At 48.7% G+C, this 20,138-nt stretch overlaps 3 protein-coding genes across 4 annotated transcripts; 2 read left to right on the forward strand and 1 right to left on the reverse strand.

The window, feature by feature from the left end:
• The first annotated feature begins 8,219 nt into the window (after nt 1-8,219).
• INO80B (INO80 complex subunit B) lies at nt 8,220-12,143 on the forward strand. The gene is made up of 5 exons (XM_053587772.1): nt 8,220-8,376; nt 8,607-8,799; nt 9,011-9,129; nt 9,299-9,468; nt 11,531-12,143. The coding sequence occupies exons 1-5, from the start codon at nt 8,319-8,321 to the stop codon at nt 12,059-12,061; spliced, it is 1,071 nt and encodes a 356-aa protein (XP_053443747.1). The 5' UTR covers nt 8,220-8,318; the 3' UTR covers nt 12,062-12,143.
• Nucleotides 12,144-12,284: 141 nt separating this feature from the next.
• On the forward strand, nt 12,285-15,022 carry WBP1 (WW domain binding protein 1). 2 transcript variants are annotated; one of them, XM_053587773.1, is made up of 4 exons: nt 12,285-12,864; nt 13,794-13,923; nt 14,024-14,200; nt 14,374-15,022. In XM_053587773.1, exons 1-4 carry the CDS (start codon nt 12,796-12,798, stop codon nt 14,832-14,834), a joined length of 837 nt encoding a protein of 278 aa, XP_053443748.1. In that variant the 5' UTR covers nt 12,285-12,795; the 3' UTR covers nt 14,835-15,022. The 2 variants fall into 2 exon arrangements, with proteins under 2 accessions (XP_053443748.1, XP_053443749.1); XM_053587774.1 differs by having other exon boundaries at nt 13,794-13,896.
• A 106-nt stretch (nt 15,023-15,128) lies between these two features.
• On the reverse strand, nt 15,129-18,974 carry MOGS (mannosyl-oligosaccharide glucosidase). Its single transcript, XM_053587771.1, has 4 exons — nt 18,449-18,974; nt 18,036-18,262; nt 17,352-17,548; nt 15,129-17,133 (listed from the first exon to the last, which is right to left on the reverse strand). The coding sequence occupies exons 1-4, from the start codon at nt 18,957-18,959 to the stop codon at nt 15,402-15,404; spliced, it is 2,667 nt and encodes an 888-aa protein (XP_053443746.1). The 5' UTR covers nt 18,960-18,974; the 3' UTR covers nt 15,129-15,401.
• Between the last annotated feature and the right edge of the window lie 1,164 nt (nt 18,975-20,138).

Here is a 20,138-nt window from a genome sequence, read left to right on the forward strand (position 1 = left end):
CTTTCTTAAAATTTGTGGGGGGTTTTTGTTTTTTGTTTTTTGAGACAGAGCCTCACTTTGTTGCCCTCGGTAGAGTGCCGTGATGTCACAGCTCACAGCAACCTCCAACTCCTGGGCTTAGGGGATTCTCTTGCCTTAGCCTCCCAAGTAGCTGGGACTATAGGCGCCCCCAACAACGCCCAGCTATTTTTGGTTGCAGCTTGGCCAGGGCTGGGTTCAAACCTGCCACCCTCGGTATATGGGGCCGGTGCCCTACTCACTGAAGCACAGGTGCCACCCTTTTTTTTTTTTTTGTATTTTAGAGATCATGATTTGGCAGCCTTGTTCCTAACTCAGTTGGAGGAGTTGTGACAGTGGTCAGGGAAGCCAGCTAACAATGCTCTCAACTGAGGGGGGAGAAATAAGAGCCAATTTTTCTATGGATTTCCTTCCCTTCCTCCTTTTCTCCCTTCCTCCCACCCTCCTTTCCTCCCTTCCTCCCACCCTCCATTCCTCCCTTCCCTCTCTCCCTTTCTTCTTTCTTTTTTTCTTTCCTTTCCTTTTTTTTTTTTTTAAACAGATCCTAGGGGTTCATGTGGATTAATTTTTTAAGTTAAATTTGTATAGCCAGGGCCAGGTGCAGTGGCTTATGCCTGTAATCCTAGCACTTTGGGAGACTGAGGCAGGTGGATTGCCTGAGCTCATAGGTTTGAGACCAGCCTGAGCCAGAGCAAGACCTCATGTCTAAAAAAAATAGCTGGGCGTTGTGGTGGGTGCCTATAGTCCCAGCTACTTGGGAGGCTTAGGCAAGAGCCCAGTAGGTTGCTGGGAGCTATGATGCCACACACTCTATTGAGGGTGACAAAGTGAGACTGTCAAAAAAAAAAAATTGTATAGCCAGACACAGTGGCTCATACCTATAATTTCAGTACTTACTTTAGGAGGCTGAGGTAGGAGGATTGCTTGAGTCCAGGAATTCAAGACTAGTCTTGGCAACATAGCAAGAGCTTATTTCTACAAAAAAATTAAAATATTAGCTGGTGTGGTGGAACGTGCCTGTAGTCCCAACTACTTGGCAGGTGAGGCAAGGAGGATCACTTGAGCCCCCAAATTTGAGTCTAGTCTGGGAAACATAGTAAGAACCTGTCTCTACCAAAAAAAAAAGAGAGAGAGAGAGAAAAGAGAGGAAAGGAAGGAAGGAAGGAAGGAAGGAAGGCAGGCAGGCAGGCAGGCAGGCAGGTATGGCAGTTCATGCCTATAATCCTAGCACTCTGGGAGGCCAAGGTGGGTGGATTGCTTGAGCTCATGGGTTGAAGACCAGCCTGAGCAAAAGCAAGATCCCCATCTCTACTAAAAATAGAAAAACTGAGGCAAGAGGATTGCTTGAGCCCAAGAGTTGGAGGTTGCTGTGAGCTATGATGCCATGGCACTCTACCCAGAGCAACAGCTTGAGACTTTGTCTCAAAAAACAAAACAAAACAAAAAATTAGCTGCACATAGTGGTATGTGCCTATAGTCCCAGCTACTCAGGAGGCTGAGGGAGGAGGATCGCTTGAGCCCAGGAAGATCAAGCTATGATGACTCCACAGCACTCTAGACTGCATAATAGAATGAGACCCTGTCTCTTAAAATTTTTTTTAAAGTATTTGTAAACATGTGTATAGTTTAAAAAAAAACACCCCTAATGCTACCATTTAAAAAAATCACGTATAGGCTCAGCACCTGTAGCTCAAGCGGGTAGGGCAACAGCCACATACATACACCTGAGCTGGTGGGTTTGAATTCAGCCCGGGCCCACCGAACAACAATGACAACTATGACCAAAAAATAGTTGGGCACTGTGGCGAGTGCCTGTAGTCCCAGCTACTCAGGAGGCTGAGGCAAGAGAATCGCCTAAGCCCAAGAGTTGGAGGTTGCTGTGAGCTGTGACACTATAGCACTCTACTCAGGGTGACAGCTTGAGACTCCGTCTCAAAAAGAAAGGAAAGAAAAGAAAATGACGTATAAGTAAAACATATTGAATAAAAGCTTGCCTTCCCTAATCTTAATTCAACCCCCAGAAGAAAACACTGAGACAGGTTGGGTAAATTAATTTGCAGAAGCTCACATTGGTTTGAGACAGACAATTGTTGAATTTTCCAGAATTGTGCCATGCAAGTTGTTAAACACTGTGTTTCCTTTTGGTTTTTGTTGTTTTGCATCCCTAGGTGGGCTCAAACTTAAAAATTAAAAACTTAAAAATTTAAAATTTAAAATTAAATTAAAACTAAGCACTACTTTTATTAAAAATTAAATGATATAAACTTATAACTACATGAATTAAAGCAAAGGTGATAACTCTCAAAATTAACTACTTCTTAATTATTTTACTGCATTATACTATGATCTCTTGAGGTTATTTATATCTCTAGTCTCTGTGGGGTGGGAATGCTGTACCATGGTGTGCCACTGAACATCTCTTCCGAATCATGTGTTCAGTGATGTCACATTTGAAACTGGCCGTGGTAGTTCACAACACAAATAGGTGAATATTAAAAACCAGAGTTGGGGCAGTGCCTGTGGCTCAAAGGGGTAGGGCACCGGCCCCATATGCCAGAGGTGGCTGGGTTCAAACCTAGCCCCAGCCAAAAACTGCAAAAAAAAAAAAAAAAAGAAAGAAAAAGAAAAATAAATAAAAACCAGAGTTGGCTTTTTCTAGGGAGCTTTTATTAAATATTTACCTGATGCCACTTGTTTTGTGCATAGTCTTCCCAACTTTTGCCTTTTGCTTATTTCTGTATCTTTATCTCCCTCACTATGAAGTAGATATTTGAGGAGGGGTTGTGGGTCACTAGGGTTTAAATCATCTTCCTCTTTCTGCATAGTCTCCCATTGTGGACCATATTGGTAGGGTGATCTCTAGCCCCTTTATTGAAGCTGGACAACATTTATTTTCTTTCTCACTTCTTCGCAGCCGAAGAGAGATATTAAGTGGAACACTTCCAACTGGACTTTGAATCTTGAGAGAATACAGGCACAACCCAGGGAAAGTTCATGATATACATTCACTGCCCCTACAGTACCTGAGAAGCAGTGTGGTGGTGCTAACAGGAAATCCTTATCACCAAGTTTCTGTGACTTCAATGTGGCCTCAGAATAACCTTAGTCATGTGCTTCTGCTGCCTGGCCTCCATTTATTTTCTTCTCTCCTTATCCAGGGAAAGTATGAGATGAGCCCAAAAACACTTTGCAGTGCTAGAAAGTAAAAAAAGAGGGCCAGGCACCGTGGCTCATGCCTGTAATACTAGCACTCTGGAAGGCTGAGGCATATGGAATGCCTGAGCTCATGAGTTTGAGACCAGCCTGAGCCACAGTGAAACCCCCACATCTTTAAAAGTAGCCAGGCGTTGTGGCAGGTGCCTGTAGTTACAGCTACTTGGGAGGCTGAGGCAAGAGAATCTCTTAAGCCCAAGAGTTTGAGGTTGCTGTGAGTTGTGGCACTCTACCAAGATGACAAAATGAGACTCAGTCAAAAAAAATAAAAACCAACCAACCAAACAAAAAATAATAAATGGGCCAGGTGCGGTGGCTAATCCTAGCACTCTGAGAGGCTGAGGTGGGTGGATTGCCCTGAGCTCACAGGTTCAAGACCAGCCTGAGCAAGAGCGAGATCCCATCTCCAAAAATAGCCGGGTGTTGTGGCAGGGAGCTGTAGTCCCAGCTACTTGGGAGGCTGAGGCAAGAGAATTGCTTGAGCCCAAGAGTTGAAGGTTGCTGTGAGCTATGTTGCCACAGCACTCTACCAAAGGTGACAAAGTGAGACTAGGTCTCAAAAAATAAATAAATAGATAAATAAATGCAATAATGGAAATAGAAAGATCACTATTTGACAATTATTCTAGAAGAGTTGATTCATACAGTATTCTTCAATGGATAAGTGGAGGTGGATAGAGGCTCAATGGGGAATGAGATATTAGGTATTTCCCCAGAAGGTACATATTATTTACAAAGGCAAAAATTATGACTTTCCAGTATAGGATACTGGCAGACATCATCCTGAGCAGTGGTTAAGGTTAACATTGTCAGTGGTGGGACAGGCTGACATAATGAGCACTCTGATGTCAGACATTGAGAACACAGCATAATTTATTTTTTATTGTTGGGGAATCACTGAGGGTACAATGAGCCAGGTAATACTGCTTGTGTTTGCTGGGTGAAGTGCCTCTATTAACAGTGTCCCCCCCCCAAGAGGTGTGTCACACACTGTTGGCCCCACACTCCCCTCCCTCCTTCCCTCTCTCATCTCCTCCACTTTCCCTTCCCCTACTATGTACTAGCATCGATTGTCCTCATATCAAAATTCAGTACATTGGATTCTTGCTTCTCCATTCTTGTGCTTTACTAAAAAGAATGTGTATATATATATATATTTTGAGACAGAGTCTCACTATGTCGCCCTGGGTAGAGTGCCGTGGCGCCACAGCTCACAGCAACCTCAAACTCTTAGGCTTAAGCAATTCTCTTGCCTCAGCCTCCCAAGTAGCTGGAACTACAGGTATCTGCCACAACACCTGGCTATTTTTGTTTGTTTGTAGTTGTCATTGTTGTTTGGCAGCCCTGGGCTGGGTTCCTACCCTCCAGCTCTGGTCTATGTGGCTGGCACCCTAGCCACTGAGCTATAGGCGCTGAGCCAAGAAGAATGTATATCAACGTCATCCAAATTAATACAAAAGATGTAAAGTCACCATCCTTTTAGTGGGTGTATAGTATTCCACGGTATACGTATAGCTTGTTAATCCATTCCTAAATTGGTGGGCATTTAGGTTGTTTCCACAATTTGGCAATTGTAAATTGAGCTACCATAAACAGTCTAGTGCAAATGTCCTTATGGTAAAATGATTTTTTTTTTTTCTGGGCAGATGCCCAGTAATGGGATTCCAGGATCAAATGGGAGGTCTAGTTTGAGTTTTTGAGCATTCTCCATACTTCCTTAAAAAAGGGTTGTATTAGTCGGGAGGAATCACCTAAGAATCACCTAAGCCCAGGTGTTGGAGGTTGCTGTGAGCAGTGTGACACCATGGCACTCTACCGAAGGCAATAAAGTGAGACTCTGTCTCTACAAAAAAAAAAAAAAGGGTTGTATTAGTTTACAGCAGTGTAAAAGTGTTCCCTTCTCTTCACATCCACGCCAGCATCTGCAGTTTTGAGATTTTGTGATGTGGGCCATTCTTGCTGGAGTTAGATGATATCTCAGGTGGTTTTCATTTGCATTTCTCTGATAATTAGGGATGATGAGCATTTTTTCATATGTTTGTTATTCATTCGTCTGTCTTCTTTAGAGAAGGTTCTATTCATCTCACTTGCCCATTGATATAGGGGATTGTTGGCTTTTGTTGTTGTTGTTGTTGCTTAATTTAAGTTCTCTGTAGATTCTAGTTATCAAGCTTTTGTCCAAAAAGATATGCAAATATCTTTTCCCATTCTGATGGCTGTCTATTTGCTTTGGTTGTTGTCTCCTTAGATGTACAGAAGCTATTCAATTTAATTAAGTCCCATTTATTTATTTTTGTTGTTGTTGCAATTGCCACTGGAGTCTTCTTCATAAAGTCTTTCCCCAGGCTGATAGCTTCCAGTGTTTTCCCCACACTTTCTTTGAGGATTTTTCTTGATTCATGCCTTAGATTTAGATTTTAGATTTTTTATCCATCCGGAATCAATTTTGGTGAGTGGAGAAAGGTGTGGGTAACACAGCATAATTTGTGTGTATGTGTGGTATTCCCGCCAAGATTTATAAGTCTAGATATGAGGAAACACCAGTCAGATCCAGGTTGAGGGCTGGCTGACAGAATTAAAGACCCACACTCTCAGAATTTGTCAAGGCCAAGAAAGCCAGGGTAAAAGTGAAGAACTGTTCTGTTTTAAAACAGATTAAAGACTAAGTAGTCCTAGCCCTCTGGGAGGCTCAGGCAGGAGGATGGTTTAAGGCTAGGAGTTCAAAACCAGGCTGAGCAAGAGTGAGAACTTGTCTCTAACAAAAATAGACAAAGATTAGCTGAGTGTGGTAGCATATACACCTGTAGTACCAACTATTTGGGAGACAGGAAGATTGCGTGAGCCCAGGAGTTTGAGGTTGCAGTGAGCTGTGATAACGCCACTGCACTCTAGCTGAGGTGACAGAGTGAGATTCTGTCTAAAACAAAGCAAAACAAAGATTAAAGAGACTTAATAAATAACTGTAAATTACGATCCTGAATTTGGATCCTGAACTAGAAAGGAAAAAGAGGCATTGCATAGTTGTTGAAATTTGAATGGGGTCTAGATTGAATAACAGTGTTCTATTAAATTAATATCCTGATTAGGATGATTACATGAAGCTTATAAAAAACTGCATTTGTTTGAGGGCCATACACATTGAAATATTTAGGGGTGAAATGACATCATGTCTGCAGCTTGCTCTTAAACTGATCAGAAAAAGAATAATGATAATGGGTACAAATGTGAGTAAATGTTAACAGTTGCACAGTCTGGTTAAAGGAAGTAATAAAATTTCTTTGTATGCTTTTTGCAATTTTTCTTTAATTATTTCAAAATAAATTAATTTAAAGATAAGGCTAAGTACTCAAATCTCTCCCACTCTAAACAAAGCAAAACTAAAAACAAACAAAATAATGAAGCCAGTCGCCACTTACTGTCGCCATTTCCTCCCTACTGGGTATCAGGATGTAGAGAAAACAGCATGGGACCCGTGTCAGGAAGCCTCTGTTTGAGGCTGGCTCTGCCACTCCCTAACTTGTGACTTTGGCCAAATCATTTCATCTTTCTGAATCTCAGTTTTCTCATTTATAAGATGGAAACCATAGTATCTCCCTTACCAGAGCTGCTGTGGGGATCAAGGGAGAGAAAGAATATAAAAGCAGATAGTGAACTCTAACATGTTCTACAAATACTAACTCCAAGTGATCTCTCACTTTCATTCCTGGTGACACAGGAGGATTGTCTTCACACCTTACTAAAATGCATCCTCTCCTCAGAGCTCAGCCAGCCCTCAGCAGGATAGTATGCAGCCGATCACAGCTTTGGTCTGTTGATGCTTTTGACTCTCTTAACCTCCTTTCCTTGGGGACCCCAGTTACTCTGCTGAAGACATTCCCACTCACACCTTCAGCCTCAGCTTCCCCTCTCACCTGTTCTGTCTCCCTCCGAGTGTTCCCACAGGCACTTCAAATTGACCTTGGACAAAACTAAATCCTTAAGTTGTTTCTCTTATGTTCTCTTTCATATTGAAAACACCACCTTCTCTCTAAATACTTAGGCTAGAAACTCGGAAATCATTTGTTATCATTTCCTTATTGAAGTATCTACTATGTGCCTGATACTACCCTAGGTACTTTGCATTCTTAATTTCCTTTAGTCCTTGAAGGAGACCTATAAAGTAGATCCTACTTCACTCTGCCTTACAAAGCTGGATTCTGAGGTTCAGAGAACCTAAACAACTTTGAGCCCAGGGCCACATAGCTAATATATGGTGGCACTGGGATTTGATAATAGGCTTGTCTGACTCCAAAGTCCATTTTCTTAATCTGAATCACATATTCCATTGATTTCTTCCTAAATTCCTATTGCTCATTGATTCTTGGTAATTTTTTATCACTGAATTGGCCCTTCCTCCCTCCCTTTTCTTTCTGACAGTCTCACTCTGTCGCTGTGGTAGAGTGCCATGGGATCATCATATTTCACAACAACCTCAAACTTTTAGTTAAGCTCGAGCCATCCTCTTGCCTCAGCCTCCCAAGTAGCTGGGACTACAGGCGCCCACCACAACACCAAGCTAGTTTTTCTATTTTTAGTAGAGACAGGGTCTTGCTCTTGTTTAGGCTGGTCTTGAACTCCTGAGCTCAGGCAATCTGCCCATCTGGGCTTCCCAGAGTGTTAGGATTATAGGCGTCAGCTTAGATCACAGCAACCTCAAACTCCTGAGTTCAAAAAATCCTCTCAAGTGGGTGGGACTACAGACATCCACCACAAACCGGCTATTTTTTCTATGTTTAGTGGAGACGGCGGTCACGCTCTTGCTCAAGCTCATCTAGAACTCTCAGTTCAAGGGATCCACCCGCTTAGGCCTCCCAGAATGCTGAGATTACAAGTTTGAGCCACTGCACTCAGCTGGAACTGGAACTTTCTTCGCAAGGATTGTTGTTTCTCGGGGAGGATTTTGGCTGCAAAGCGCGCCCCGCACAAGCATGGTTGCCACAGACCGGAAGTGTCGGTTAATTGTTGGAGTCAGCTCTTCCGCGGGGCGGAAAAGAGAGGTCTGTGAGTGTGCTGACCATTTCCAGTCCCTTTTGCTTATAGGACCCCACATGAGTAAGCTGTGGCGGCGCGGGAGCACCTCTGGGGCTATGGAGGCCTCTGAGCCGGGTAAGTGCAGGTAGATCGAGCAATTGTAGGTCTTCTTAGAAAAGAAGTCCCTTTTTCGCTCATTGGAGCTTCCAAGGCACTTCGCCACAAGTGGAGAGGAGAAAGGCGGTGCTGTTGCTAGGGCAACAGCTAGTACCTGCCGCAGGGTGGCATCCCTTAGGGGTATTAAGTTATTCCCGGCTTCCTCTGCCACCCTACAGCCGAACACTTTACTGGCCCTCCTTCTGCAGGGGAAGCCCTGGAGTTGAGTCTGGCGGGAGCCCACGGTCACGGAGTACACAAGAAGAAGCACAAGAAGCACAAGAAGAAGCACAAGAAGAAACACCATCAGGAAGAAGAGGCCGGGCCCACGCAGCCATCTGCTGCCAAACCCCAACTCAAACTTAAAATCAAGCTGGGCGGGCAGGTCCTTGGTACCAAGAGGTGAGGCCAGAGGGTCAAGGTTTTACTTGGGGACTTAGGAGCAGGCAGAGACAGAAGTCAACCAGGCTTTCTAAAAAACAGAATGGACACTGACTGCAGGGACCAAGTTTAGGCAGCAAGAACTCAAGAAGACTGGGAAGGCTGGATGTAGCTACTGAACAGAAGGAAGAGACATTTGCTTGGTTTACATAGTAGTGTTGCTTCTATGCAGTGTTCCTACCTTCACTGTGATCCCAGAGGGACCTCGCTCACCGTCTCCCCTTATGGTTGTGGATAATGAAGAGGAACCCATGGAAGGAGTCCCTCTCGAACAGTACCGTGCCTGGCTGGGTGAGAAGGATCTGGAGGTGGGGAAATCGGGTTTCTCCTTTTACCTGACTAAGGGAAGGGGGTTGGTTCTGATATGGCTTAGAATTTTGAATGTCCCAATATAACTTGGCAAAATAAGGGTGTTTCATCTGAACGATTCTACTTTTATCTCTCCAACTTTCCTTCCCAGATGAAGATAGTAATCTGTCCCCCTCTCCACTTCGAGACCTGTCAGGGGGGATAGGGGGTCAGGAGGAAGAAGAGGAACAGAGGTGGCTAGATGCCCTGGAGAAGGGTGAACTAGATGACAATGGAGACCTCAAGAAGGAGATAAATGAGCGGCTGCTCACTGCTCGACAAGTAAGTTTTTTTTTTTTTTGGCAGTTTTTGGCTGGGGCTGGGTTTGAACCTGCCACCTCCGGTATATGGTGCTGGTGCTCTACTCCTTTGAGCCACACGTGCGGCCCAGTTGGTTCATTTTTTTTTATTCGTTCATCACCAAATATAAGCAGTATTGAGAACTTTCTATGTCCTAAGCACTTTGCTTGGCAGTGGGGAATATGAGTGGTAGAAAAAAGGCAAGCATTTTATTTTCATGGAGCTGGTATTCTAGTGTGTGTGTTTGGGGGAAGGTAAGTATATAAATCAGTAATTTGTAAAAGCTGTATGGTTTACACCAAAAGGAAAATTGGGTAATGAAACAGAAAGTGGTGGAAAAGAGACATTAAGAGAGAGTCAGATGACCTCTTTGAAGAGACGTTTCTAATACCAAAGAGGCTTTTCAGGCTGTGCTTGGTGGCTCATGCTTATAATCTTAGCACTCTGGGAGGCTGAAGTAGGTGGACTGCTTAAACTCAAGAGTTTGAGACCAGCCTGAACAAAAATGAGGCGGCGCCTGTGGCTCAGTGAGTAGGGCGCCGGCCCCATATGCTGAGGGTGGCGGGTTCAAACCCAGCCCCGGCCAAACTGCAACAAAAAAATAGCCGGGCGTTGTGGCGGGCCCCTGTAGTCCCAGCTGCTTGGGAGGCTGAGGCAAGAGAATTGCGTAAGCCCAAGAGTTAGAGGTTGCTGTGAGCCGTGTGATGCCACGGCACTCTACCGAGGGCGGTACAGTGAGACTCTGTCTCTACAAAAAAAAAAAAAAAAAAATTAAAAAAACTAGTAGGCATCCCAGCTACTCGAGAAGCTGAAACAGGAGGATCACCTGAACACAAGAGCTTGAGGTTGCTGTGAGCTATGATGACACCATGATACTCAACCCCAGGGTGACAGAGTGAGACTCTCTCTCTCAAAAAAAAAAAAAAAAAAGGTTGGGGGAGGTTTTTCAGGTGGAGAGACCGGACCCCAGGCACAAAAAGACCCTGAGACTGGAACATGCCTAGCAAAATGAAGGAGAAAAAAAAGTGTGGTCAAGTCACCAAATGACTGTATGCAGAGAAGTGACAGATTTGATGTACATTTCAATGGATCACTTTGCTTCTATGTGGAGAATTAAGTCTTTGAGGGTAAGGAACATAAATCGGGAGACCACCTAGGAAGCTGGTAGTCAGTGTAGATATGGCAGTGACTTGAACCAAGATGAAAGTAGTGGAGATGGAGGAAATCAGATGCATTGTGGATATATTTTGGAAGGAGATACTTGTTTGGAGGGGAATGGATTAAAAAAGAACTGAGGGGGGCCAGGCGCGGTGGCTCATACCTGTAATCCTAGCGCTATGGCGCTATGGGAGGCCAAGGCCGGTGGATTGCCTGAGCTCTGACCCAGAGCTAGACGTCATCTCTAAAAACAGCCAGGCGTTGTGGTGGGCGCCTATAATCCCAGCTACTTGGGAGGCTGAGGCAAGAGAATCGCTTGAGGTTGCTGTGAGCTGTGACGCCATGGCTCTCTTCTCGAGGGCAAAAAAGTGAGGCTTTGTCGCCAAAAAAAACCCAAACCGGGGTTAACCGTGAGTTTTTGACTTGACCAATTAACCAACTGCTTCTTATCTCATTGAGATGAGATTCACCACCACTACCACCCTCTCCTGGAGAGGTCTCAGAGTTTTGGTACACAGGCCAGACAGGTTAACATGACCGATGCCTTCTCCCTTAAGAATCAAGGACCTAGCAAGAGGGACTTTACCTAACAATTGCAATCAGTGTAACTGGCTTATTGTACCCTCAATGAATCCCCAACAATAAAAAAAAAAAAAAAAAAAGAATCAAGGACCTAAAGGTGAATGTCAGAAGACTTGGAGGAAGTAGTATTAAGGGCCCCTAAAGGGGTCTTATTAATAACTCTTCTCCCACAGCCTGGGCTGCTGAAGACACTGCCTTTTATGTCCCTCTTTTCCCACCCTGGATGTGGCAGATCTTGCCTTTCTGCCTTCCTCCTCTTGTAGACACCAACCCATCTCTCTCTCTTCCTCTTCCCCCACCCCAGCGAGCCTTGCTCCAGAAGGCGCGGAGTCAACCTTCCCCGATGCTGCCGCTGCCTGTGACAGGGGGCTGTCCGGCCCCTGCCCTCACCGAGGAGATGCTGCTGAAGCGCGAGGAGCGGGCGCGGAAGCGGCGACTGCAAGCGGCACGACGAGCGGAGGAGCACAAGAACCAGACAATCGAGCGTCTCACCAAGACTGCGGCACCCAGCGGCCGGGGTGGCCGGGGGACCGCACGGGGCGACCGGCGGGGAGGGCGGGCAGCGGCTCCGGCCCCCATGGTGCGCTACAGTAGCGGAGCCCAGGGTTCCACTCTTTCCTTCCCACCTGGGGTCCCTGCCCCCGCAGCATTGCCTTCGCGGCCAACCCCAACAGGCCCTCTTCCGCGCTGCTCTGTCCCGGGTTGCCCTCACCCGCGCCGGTACGCCTGTTCCCGCACCGGCCAGGCACTGTGCAGTCTTCAATGCTACCGCATCAATCTGCAGATACGACTGGGGGGGCTTGAGGGCCCGGGATCCCCTCTTCTGGCTACTTAAGGTCCTTACCTAACCTGGACTCTGCGCCCTCCCATGCCCGGTTTTCGGTGTCTTCCCCATGCTATTAAATTTAATCTGGAGCTTCGGGTTGTATAGAATTGGGGAGTGGGATCTGGGCAGACCAATTTCTGGTATATAAAAACTGACAAACTGCCCCTGTCGGAGCTCTGGTCGACGCCTAGGGGTTGGAAAAGACCACAGGAAGGCCTGCCTGATTGCGCCCCGACTCCGGAAGATTTGGGAGACCCCACCTCCTCCAGCCAGGATTACCTGGCGTGGTTCGGCATTTGGCGTCATGCCGAAAATAGGGCTCAAGCCTATCAGCGGGAACTTTGCTCTTCTTTGGTTGATAAACCGGAGCCTATTCTGTTGTCCCTATTGGCTTTTGTCGCTGTCAGTCAGGGTCGGGGTCGAACCTTCCCCCACTCTTTGTCTGTGCAAGCTCTTGTTGTCTGGGAGAGCGGCGGTGGCGCTGCTGCAGATTGGTCACAGGGAGAAACCTCTTGCCTGTTCCTATTGGTCAGCTCGTCGAGGGGCGATGCTGATTGGTAGGGCAGAGCCCTCTGGGTCCTAGTTGGCGGATCTCTCCCGGGTGGAAGCTCCGGCCGTGGAGTGATGGTGGCGGCCGGGAAGATGGGCCAAGCAGGGACCATGGCGGTGGCGGCAGAGGTGGCAGGGGCGGGGCAGCTGGCGGTAGAGGAGGCTGTGGTCTTCAGGGGGCTGTAGGTGGAGGCATGGCTCGGGCCAGCAGCAGAAACGGCAGCGAGGAGGCCTGGGGGGCACTTCGGGCACCGCAACAGCAGGTATCCCAACAGCTCCAAAAGCTTATCGTGACAGCCATTTATTTCTCTTTCCCCTTTCCTTGTCCCTTCTTTTCGGGGCGGGGGCAGAACTCAAGGAGCCAAAGGTACTGTGAAGTTCCTAAACATGTCCCTTCCACTCTTTGTCTAAACTTTGTCACGTAAATGCAGCTGACTTTGCAGTCTCATAGACCCCATCCCATGGTTGCAGTGGCACTCAAGTGACCAGAGGCATAGTGAGGCCCCAGGGAGGCTCTCTCTGTCTTGCAACAGTTATTTGTGATGTTTTTCTATGTGCCCATTGTCACAACAGAGTACGACAGCGTCTTCTCTTGAGGGAGCAATTTGGAGAAGAGCTGGAACCCAGACTCGCGCCTTGGATGCCATCCTTTTATCATCCACAGCAATCCCATCTGGTTGGGATTGCTCTGAGTCGCACACTACCCCTCCTTTACCCTAGGGAGGCTGAAGCACAGGGATGGAAAGACCCAGCTTGGGGTGGGGGGTAGTGGACCATGTGGGATAATGAAAGCATTTTAGTCTTGGAAATGACCTTAAACTTCTACCCATTGTCTGAGATTTTGAGATGGCTCTGACTGTTTTTGTGGCTGCTACCAAAATACTCCCTCAACAGAAAGCACTCTGGGGAGCTAGGCTGAGTGTGAAGGAAGTCTCATGTATACAGAAATGGGATCTCCCTCTTTGTGTTTACACTTGTCTTGTTCTGTAGACTAACTCTTGCTATTCCATATCATGTTCCTTTACAGCCCTTCAGATATTTGAATACTCCTTTCAGAATTCCCCACTTTCTCCATCTCTCCAAGCTGAACTTGGTTCACAGTGTGGGATAGTGTGTGTGCTTGCAAAAGGTGGGAATGGACTGTCCCCTGGGCTGCAATCTCCCTTAGTTCTAAGTGCCTCCTTACCCCCAGCTTCGAGAGCTGTGCCCAGGAGTGAACAACCAGCCCTACCTCTGTGAGAGTGGTCACTGCTGCGGGGAGACTGGCTGCTGCACCTACTACTATGAGCTCTGGTGTGAGTCTCCAAGAGGATTATTCTCAGGTCCCTCTGCCCACCCTCCCTTGGACCTCAGAATTCTATCCTTCATGGACCCTTCTCTGCATCAGAGGTATCTGACTTACTCCCTCCTTGCCTCTTGCAGGGTTCTGGCTGCTCTGGACTGTCCTTATCCTATTTAGCTGCTGTTGTGCCTTCCGCCACCGACGAGCTAAACTCCGGCTCCAACAACAGCAACGGCAGCATGAAATCAACCTGTTGGCCTACCACGGGGCATGCCATGGGGCTGGCCCTGTCCCTGCTGGTTCATTGCTTGACCTTCGTGAGTGACTTCAGGCTCTGAGTCCATTACTAGCGGCCCCTCCTAAAGCAGGACCCCCAAATCAGCACACATTCCCTTTTCCAGACATTTCAAAGCACCCTTTCCCCTAATTCAAGAGACTACTATCCCATTCCTGGTGGCCTTCAGCCAATCATGCCATTCTCTCCCTGCAGGCCTCCTCAGCGCTTTCAAACCCCCAGCCTATGAGGATGTGGTTCACCGACCAGGCACACCGCCACCTCCTTATACTGTGGCCCCAGGTTGCCCCTTGACTGCTTCTAGTGAACAAACCTGCTGCTCCTCTGCATCTAGCTGCCCTGCCCCCTGCGAGGGAACAAATGTGGAAGGTGTTTCTTCCCACCAGAGTGCCCCTCCTCATCAGGAGGATGAGCTTGAGGCAGGGGTGAGCCCTGCCTCTATACCCCCATCCTGCCGTTATCGCCGTCTGACTGGTGACTCTGGTATTGAGCTCTGTCCCTGTCCTGACTCCAGCGAGGGTGAACCAGTCAAGGAGGTGAGGTCTAGTGCTACCCTGCCAGATCTGGAAGATCACTCCCCATGTGCACTGCCCCCAGACCCTGTACCCCAGGTCTCTTCCATGGGGCTGGCTTCCAGGCAAGGGGACATACCGTAAGTAGTTTTGGGAGGGGGGAGCTGCATTACTTGCTCACAGAAACAGCCCTGGTGTTTTCTTTGATCCCTCCTTCCTCTTCTAGAATCTGCCTGGCGGGGCAGTATTTGGGGGATTTTACTGACTCTACCCCCCAAGACATACACAAGAGCCTTTGATCTCATTAAAGAGATGTGAACCAGCTGCTTGTGGATTTGGGTGGACTAGAGCTCAATTTACTGCATTGCAGTTGACCTGACTGGGTTTGAAGGGTAGTAGTAGTGGCCATTTATCCCATCTTGCCTGGTAACAGCAAGCATTCTTGAGGCTTGAACTGACAGCTAAGACCTCTTAGTGAGGCAAAGCTGGCAAAAGCAAGGGTTTGGTGTTTTTTTCCATTTTATTTAGAAAAATAGATTCTGAATTTACATTTACCCTGGGGCTGTGTGGGCTGACTGTAAGGAGACACCTGAGATGAAATGAGGAAGGTTTGAATTATTGGTATCTTAGGGGCTGAGGGCAGAAGCCTGAGACTTTGTCCCTCCAGATCCAGAGTGGCATGAATGGCCTGGCTTCCCTCTCTTCCCTGTGTCAGTAGTCTTCAGCCATGGCCAATAAGACAAGGCTAGTCCAGCCCTGGAAAGGGCGGCAGCCCATGCCCCGTCCATCCCGGTCACTGTACTGTTCCCACAGGAAACCTGTAACCTGGTACTGCTGCCATACATTGCCTACCACATTAGCACGGAGCTCACTGTGGAGTTTGGCCGCCCGGGCCTGGTGGGGTCCCTCAAGGTGCCCATAGTAGTGCAGTGCTCCCAGGGCCAGGTAGTTGATATTGAGCCACACAGCACCCCGCCAATAGGGAGGATCATGCTCTGAATTGTGCTGACCATAAAAGGGGCTAGAGGCTGCCAGGGAGCGTAAACCAAAGGGACTCCAGAGATGGCGGCTGTCGGCTAGAATGTCCAGCAGGGGACCAAGGTGGGATGAATTGGGATCCAGCAGCCGTAGCAGGAAGGGAAAAAGACTAACATAGCCCAGCGCATCCACATGTTGCAAACGAGGGGGGGGCCTGCCCACCACCCGAACCAGACCCTGTGGGGGCTTAGGCTTTAGTTGTACTGCTTTGGTGTGGTTCCCAAAGTCTGCAAAGAACCCTAGCTCTGGGGCCCAGTGTAACTCATTCAGACTCTCTTCTGCTTCCAGTGAGGCAGCCACTGGGCCCAGCTCAGCAGCCACCTCTGCCTCCCCCAAATGCTCTGCCAGCCGCGTTAGCAGACGGGCACCCAGTGCCATCCAGCATCGCAGGTCCAGATGCCGCTCAGTGGCTGAAGGATGTGAAGCCCGGGGGTAGTCATCCAGCCCTGAGGGTAGTGTCTTGGGGTTCAGTAGAGTTGGCAAGGCTGGGTCCCGGCCCCGCCAGCGGTAAGACAGTGGAAGTGGCCCTCCCTGGCTCTGATGAAGCCAGGAGAACCAGGCATACAGGCGAGGGAAGGCCTTTTGGAGGAAGGCCAAGTCAGCAGGGTCACCACCCTCTAACATGTGGGCCACAGGCAAAAGCAGGGTTGGGGGGTTTGCATGGGCAGCCCGCTGCACCAAGAATTCTGGAGGCACCCGGGCTCGGGCCTCATCACCCAGTATTTGCTCCCTCCCAATCCAGCCATCAGCATTGAGCAGCCCCAGCCAATGGCCTAGGGCTTCCCGGGTGAGGCCAGGATCCCACCGCTGAATCACCAACTGATGAAAGCCCTCATCCCAAAGGAAGCCTCGGGGAAAGAATGACCGGGAGGGCACAGCTGTAAAAAGAGGGACTGGTGGAAAGAGGGCTGGGTCCATTTTCTGCTCAGACCCTTCTACCCCCATGTCTGGCAATACCAGACCCTGTCCATAGAAATAGCCAATCCCACCAAGGAGGCCACTGAGGGCAGCCTGACCCAAAGCCTGCTCCCCAGGGGTCAGGCCCTTCTCCTTCAGCTTGAAGGTCTTCTCAAAGCGCTCTCTAAAGGCTTCAACGTGGCTTTCCAGGGCCTGGGTTAGTAGGCTGCCTGCCAGCTGCTTTAGGACTTGGTTTCTTTCTGCCTGGGCACTGCCTGATTCAAATACAAACTCCACAGAATAGGGAACTTTCAATGTCACCTGCTGTATCAAGAATTGCCCTTGCCCACTTGGGCCTCTGTCCTCCCACTTCAGAGATCCTGGCAAGCCGAGATAGCGTTCAGCTGAGGCTCCTGGAGGCCGATGCTGAAACCAACTATTTAGGTGATTCTTTACCAACTCTGTCAGCAGAGGCAGTCCTGGGTTGGAGGACCAGAAGACATTGTAGCTTGAAGGAAAGAAGATAAATAGAAAATACTGTTCAGGGGAAGGTGATGGGGATTATAAAGAGAAATAAGAAGTGATTAGAAGTGAGGTTAAGATGTCTCTGGCAGGAGACATGTAGACTGGTGTGAATGGAAATAATTGGTGGAAAGAAGGTATGATGGGGGAGACAAAACAGGCTAAGTCAGCATCCATACCACCCCACACATTCTTCCCTGTTACCTGCCATGCTTGGGAGCAGTATCCCCTGGACTGGTTGGTGGCAGAAGTGTAAAGCGAAAGTCACCAAGTTCACTGGTGTGCCCACTGATGGACTTCAACTGCCCCTTGGTCCCAACCTCTGGTAAAAGGACTTCCTTGCCGTCTGTAACCACATAGAAAAACAGGGAGACCAAAGGGAGGGCAGAGGTACCTGAGGCCTGGGTGGCAAGGAAAACAGAAAAGAAGAGCATTAGATTGGCATTCTCTGAGAATCATGCTTAGTGAGGGAAAGCGATACCAGGGAGGAGCGATGTGGTAAACAACATACATATGACAGTGTTGAGGGTCACTGAGGGTAAGCAGGTATGCCCAGTGAGATGAGATAAAGAGCCTTGCACAAGGTTCTCTGGGAAATAACAGTACTTTTTGTTCTATGTCCTACATTAAGAACTCTACACAGATTACCTCATTTAATTTTTACAATCCTGTGAGTTAGGTGCTATTATTATCTCTACAAATAAGGAAATGAAGGCTTAGAGATGGTAAATAACGGTGATCATGTGGGTAAGTGTTAAGGCTAGACTTAAACCAGGCAGCCAGACTCGAGACACTGCTGTTAACTCCCACTTCATACTGCATTTGCTAGCAGCAAGGGGAAGGATGGAAGAAGTCTGGGCTGAGGAAAGGGAGTCCTGAGGCCCTGACCTGAGGCTCTATAGTCACTCTCCAGCTCCAGTCCCCTCCGTGCTGACCCCCAGGCCTCTTGACGAACTCTGTGGTGAGCCTTAAGGCCCCATCCTGGATGTGCTGCCGCCCGAAGGAGAGACCGTCGTGGAACTCCCAGCCATAGGGACCCACGCCGTCCCCCTGCTCACACGTGTGCCTGAGCTTAGGGGTCCCTGGGGTGGTGCCCTGCTGCGCCCACATCAGTCCTGAGGGTAGAATGGCCACGTAAGTCAAAGAGAGCTGGGGACCTGTTCCTCCAGGTCGCCAAGAACTTCAAGGTCATCCCTCCTTGTAACTTGTCCTGATCCACTCCTCTCCACCCTTGTTCTGGTTTGAACCTGGGCCTCCCAGATTAAAAGTCCGCCTGTCTGCCCGCCCCTGGGCCCAGTTACCGGTGAGGAGGGGCTTCGAGCTGCGAGTCTTCATGCCGAAGTAGACGTGAGGGCGGTAGGTTCCCCAGAAGAGGTCCGGGGTCACAGCCGGGCTGGAGGAGTCGTGGGGCAGCGCAGGGGGCGCAGAGTGCAGCGTGACAGCCCGTCGCGCACGGTACAACGCCAGCACCCAGCGCCCCGACAGGCCCAGGGCTAAAGACAAGACCACGACGGCCAGAGCCACTCCCCCGGTCGTGCCACGGGCCCCGCGATCCCGGCCATCCCGGCCGTCCCGTCGGCCGGGGCCGCCCCGAGCCGCCCTTTGAGCTGTCCGCGCTCCATCTGCCGGCGCTGCGCGGCGCCCCCGCTCGCCTCGAGCCATCCGGGTACGAAGATCGGCGTTGCTATGGGGGAACTCCGAGTGGCGGCAGTGGCGCCTGGGCCCTGGCTCGCCTCTGCGGCTTGCGCCCCTCACTCCTGTGACCACTGTCCTGTCAGCCGCACCTGCCGGCCCGCGCTTCCCTCTCCACATCCGCCTCCCGCCGGAAGTCCCGCCCCGCCACGTCAGGTTACAGTTCCCCTAGCCCGGAACCGTGGTCGCCTGTGTGGGTATGGCTTGTCATCTGGGTCGGCCCACCTGCGAAGCTCACAGGATCTGCGCTTATTTGGCATGCTCATGGAGATAAAACCAGTCTCGCGTTGGACTGTTTTCCCTTTATTTCTAAGTAACTATACGTATATTGCGAACCTGAGACGCTATCTCAAGTGTTTTAACACATTTCACTGCCCTGTCCCAACCAGGTGGCAGATTCCGTGGCCTAGGAAGGACAAGTAACTTGGCCCAGCCTAGAGAGCTGAGAAGTTGGTAGCTTCGAACAGGTATATCTGAATCAGGCTGGATCACTTGCCCACACTCGGTGCCTTCTTTCCTGCTGGAACTGTGTGCAGGACCAACCCCAAGAAGCCCAGGGTCTGATTCCAGCAATGTCTTTAAGCCACCCTGTGACTTCAGAGGAGTATCCATGCAGCCTAGAATTCCTTACCTAGATGAACCCTAAAAGAACCATAATGGTGGTGCACATACTTACAGAATGCATTTGTCTCCTACAACCAAGGAAGCAAAAGGGCCTAGAGAGAGGATGGCTTATGTCCAGGTCATAAAAGACTATATAGCACGGAAGTAGCATCTGTACCTCAGGTTGGCATAGAAGAATCATTACATTTGATGGCAGTTTAGAAATGCAACTTAGATTCATAGTTACTTATTTTTCACCAATCCAGCCCAACATAACAGTTATTTTCATAAGGTAGAAGTCCAACCCATACTAAAAAAAGGAAAAAGAAAAAAAAGTCCTACTCTACATCCTTATTCCCCCTAGTTATCACACCTTTATTTATCATGCGCACTTATCTTTTTCTTAGAATAATTAATATTGTTATAATGTCTATACTATCGAAAGCAATCTATAGATTTAAAGCAATCCTCATTAAAATACCAACATCTTGGCTTGGTGCCTGTGGCTCAAGCGGCTAAGGCGCCAGCCACATATCTCTGAGCTGGCAGGTTCGAATCCAGCCAGGGCCTGCCAAACAACAATAATGGCTGTAACCAAAAAATAGCCAGGGTGTGGCGGGCGCCTGTAGTCCCAGCTACCTGGGAGGCAGAGGCAGGAGACTTGCTTGAGCCCAGGAGTTGGAGATTACTCTGAGC

The sequence above is a fragment of the Nycticebus coucang genome, chromosome 4 (genome assembly GCF_027406575.1).
Source record: "Nycticebus coucang isolate mNycCou1 chromosome 4, mNycCou1.pri, whole genome shotgun sequence".
Classification (NCBI taxonomy): domain Eukaryota; kingdom Metazoa; phylum Chordata; class Mammalia; order Primates; family Lorisidae; genus Nycticebus; species Nycticebus coucang.

Excerpts from the sequence above, each read along its gene's own strand:
- WBP1 (XM_053587773.1), top strand. The coding sequence starts at position 12,796 with ATGGCTCGGGCCAGCAGCAGAAACGGCAGCGAGGAGGCCTGGGGGGCA. Across the intron at positions 12,865-13,793 it reads TTCGGGCACCGCAACAGCAG|CTTCGAGAGCTGTGCCCAGG; the intron begins GTATCCCAACAG and ends CCTTACCCCCAG. Across the intron at positions 14,201-14,373 it reads TGGTTCATTGCTTGACCTTC|GCCTCCTCAGCGCTTTCAAA; the intron begins GTGAGTGACTTC and ends CTCTCCCTGCAG.
- MOGS (XM_053587771.1), bottom strand. The coding sequence starts at position 18,959 with ATGTGGAGAGGGAAGCGCGGGCCGGCAGGTGCGGCTGACAGGACAGTG. Across the intron at positions 17,549-18,035 it reads GAGTGACTATAGAGCCTCAG|GCCTCAGGTACCTCTGCCCT; the intron begins GTCAGGGCCTCA and ends CTTGCCACCCAG. Across the intron at positions 17,134-17,351 it reads ACTGCTCCCAAGCATGGCAG|CTACAATGTCTTCTGGTCCT; the intron begins GTAACAGGGAAG and ends CTTTCCTTCAAG.
- INO80B (XM_053587772.1), top strand. The coding sequence starts at position 8,319 with ATGAGTAAGCTGTGGCGGCGCGGGAGCACCTCTGGGGCTATGGAGGCC. Across the intron at positions 8,377-8,606 it reads TATGGAGGCCTCTGAGCCGG|GGGAAGCCCTGGAGTTGAGT; the intron begins GTAAGTGCAGGT and ends CTCCTTCTGCAG. Across the intron at positions 9,130-9,298 it reads ACAGTACCGTGCCTGGCTGG|ATGAAGATAGTAATCTGTCC; the intron begins GTGAGAAGGATC and ends TTTCCTTCCCAG.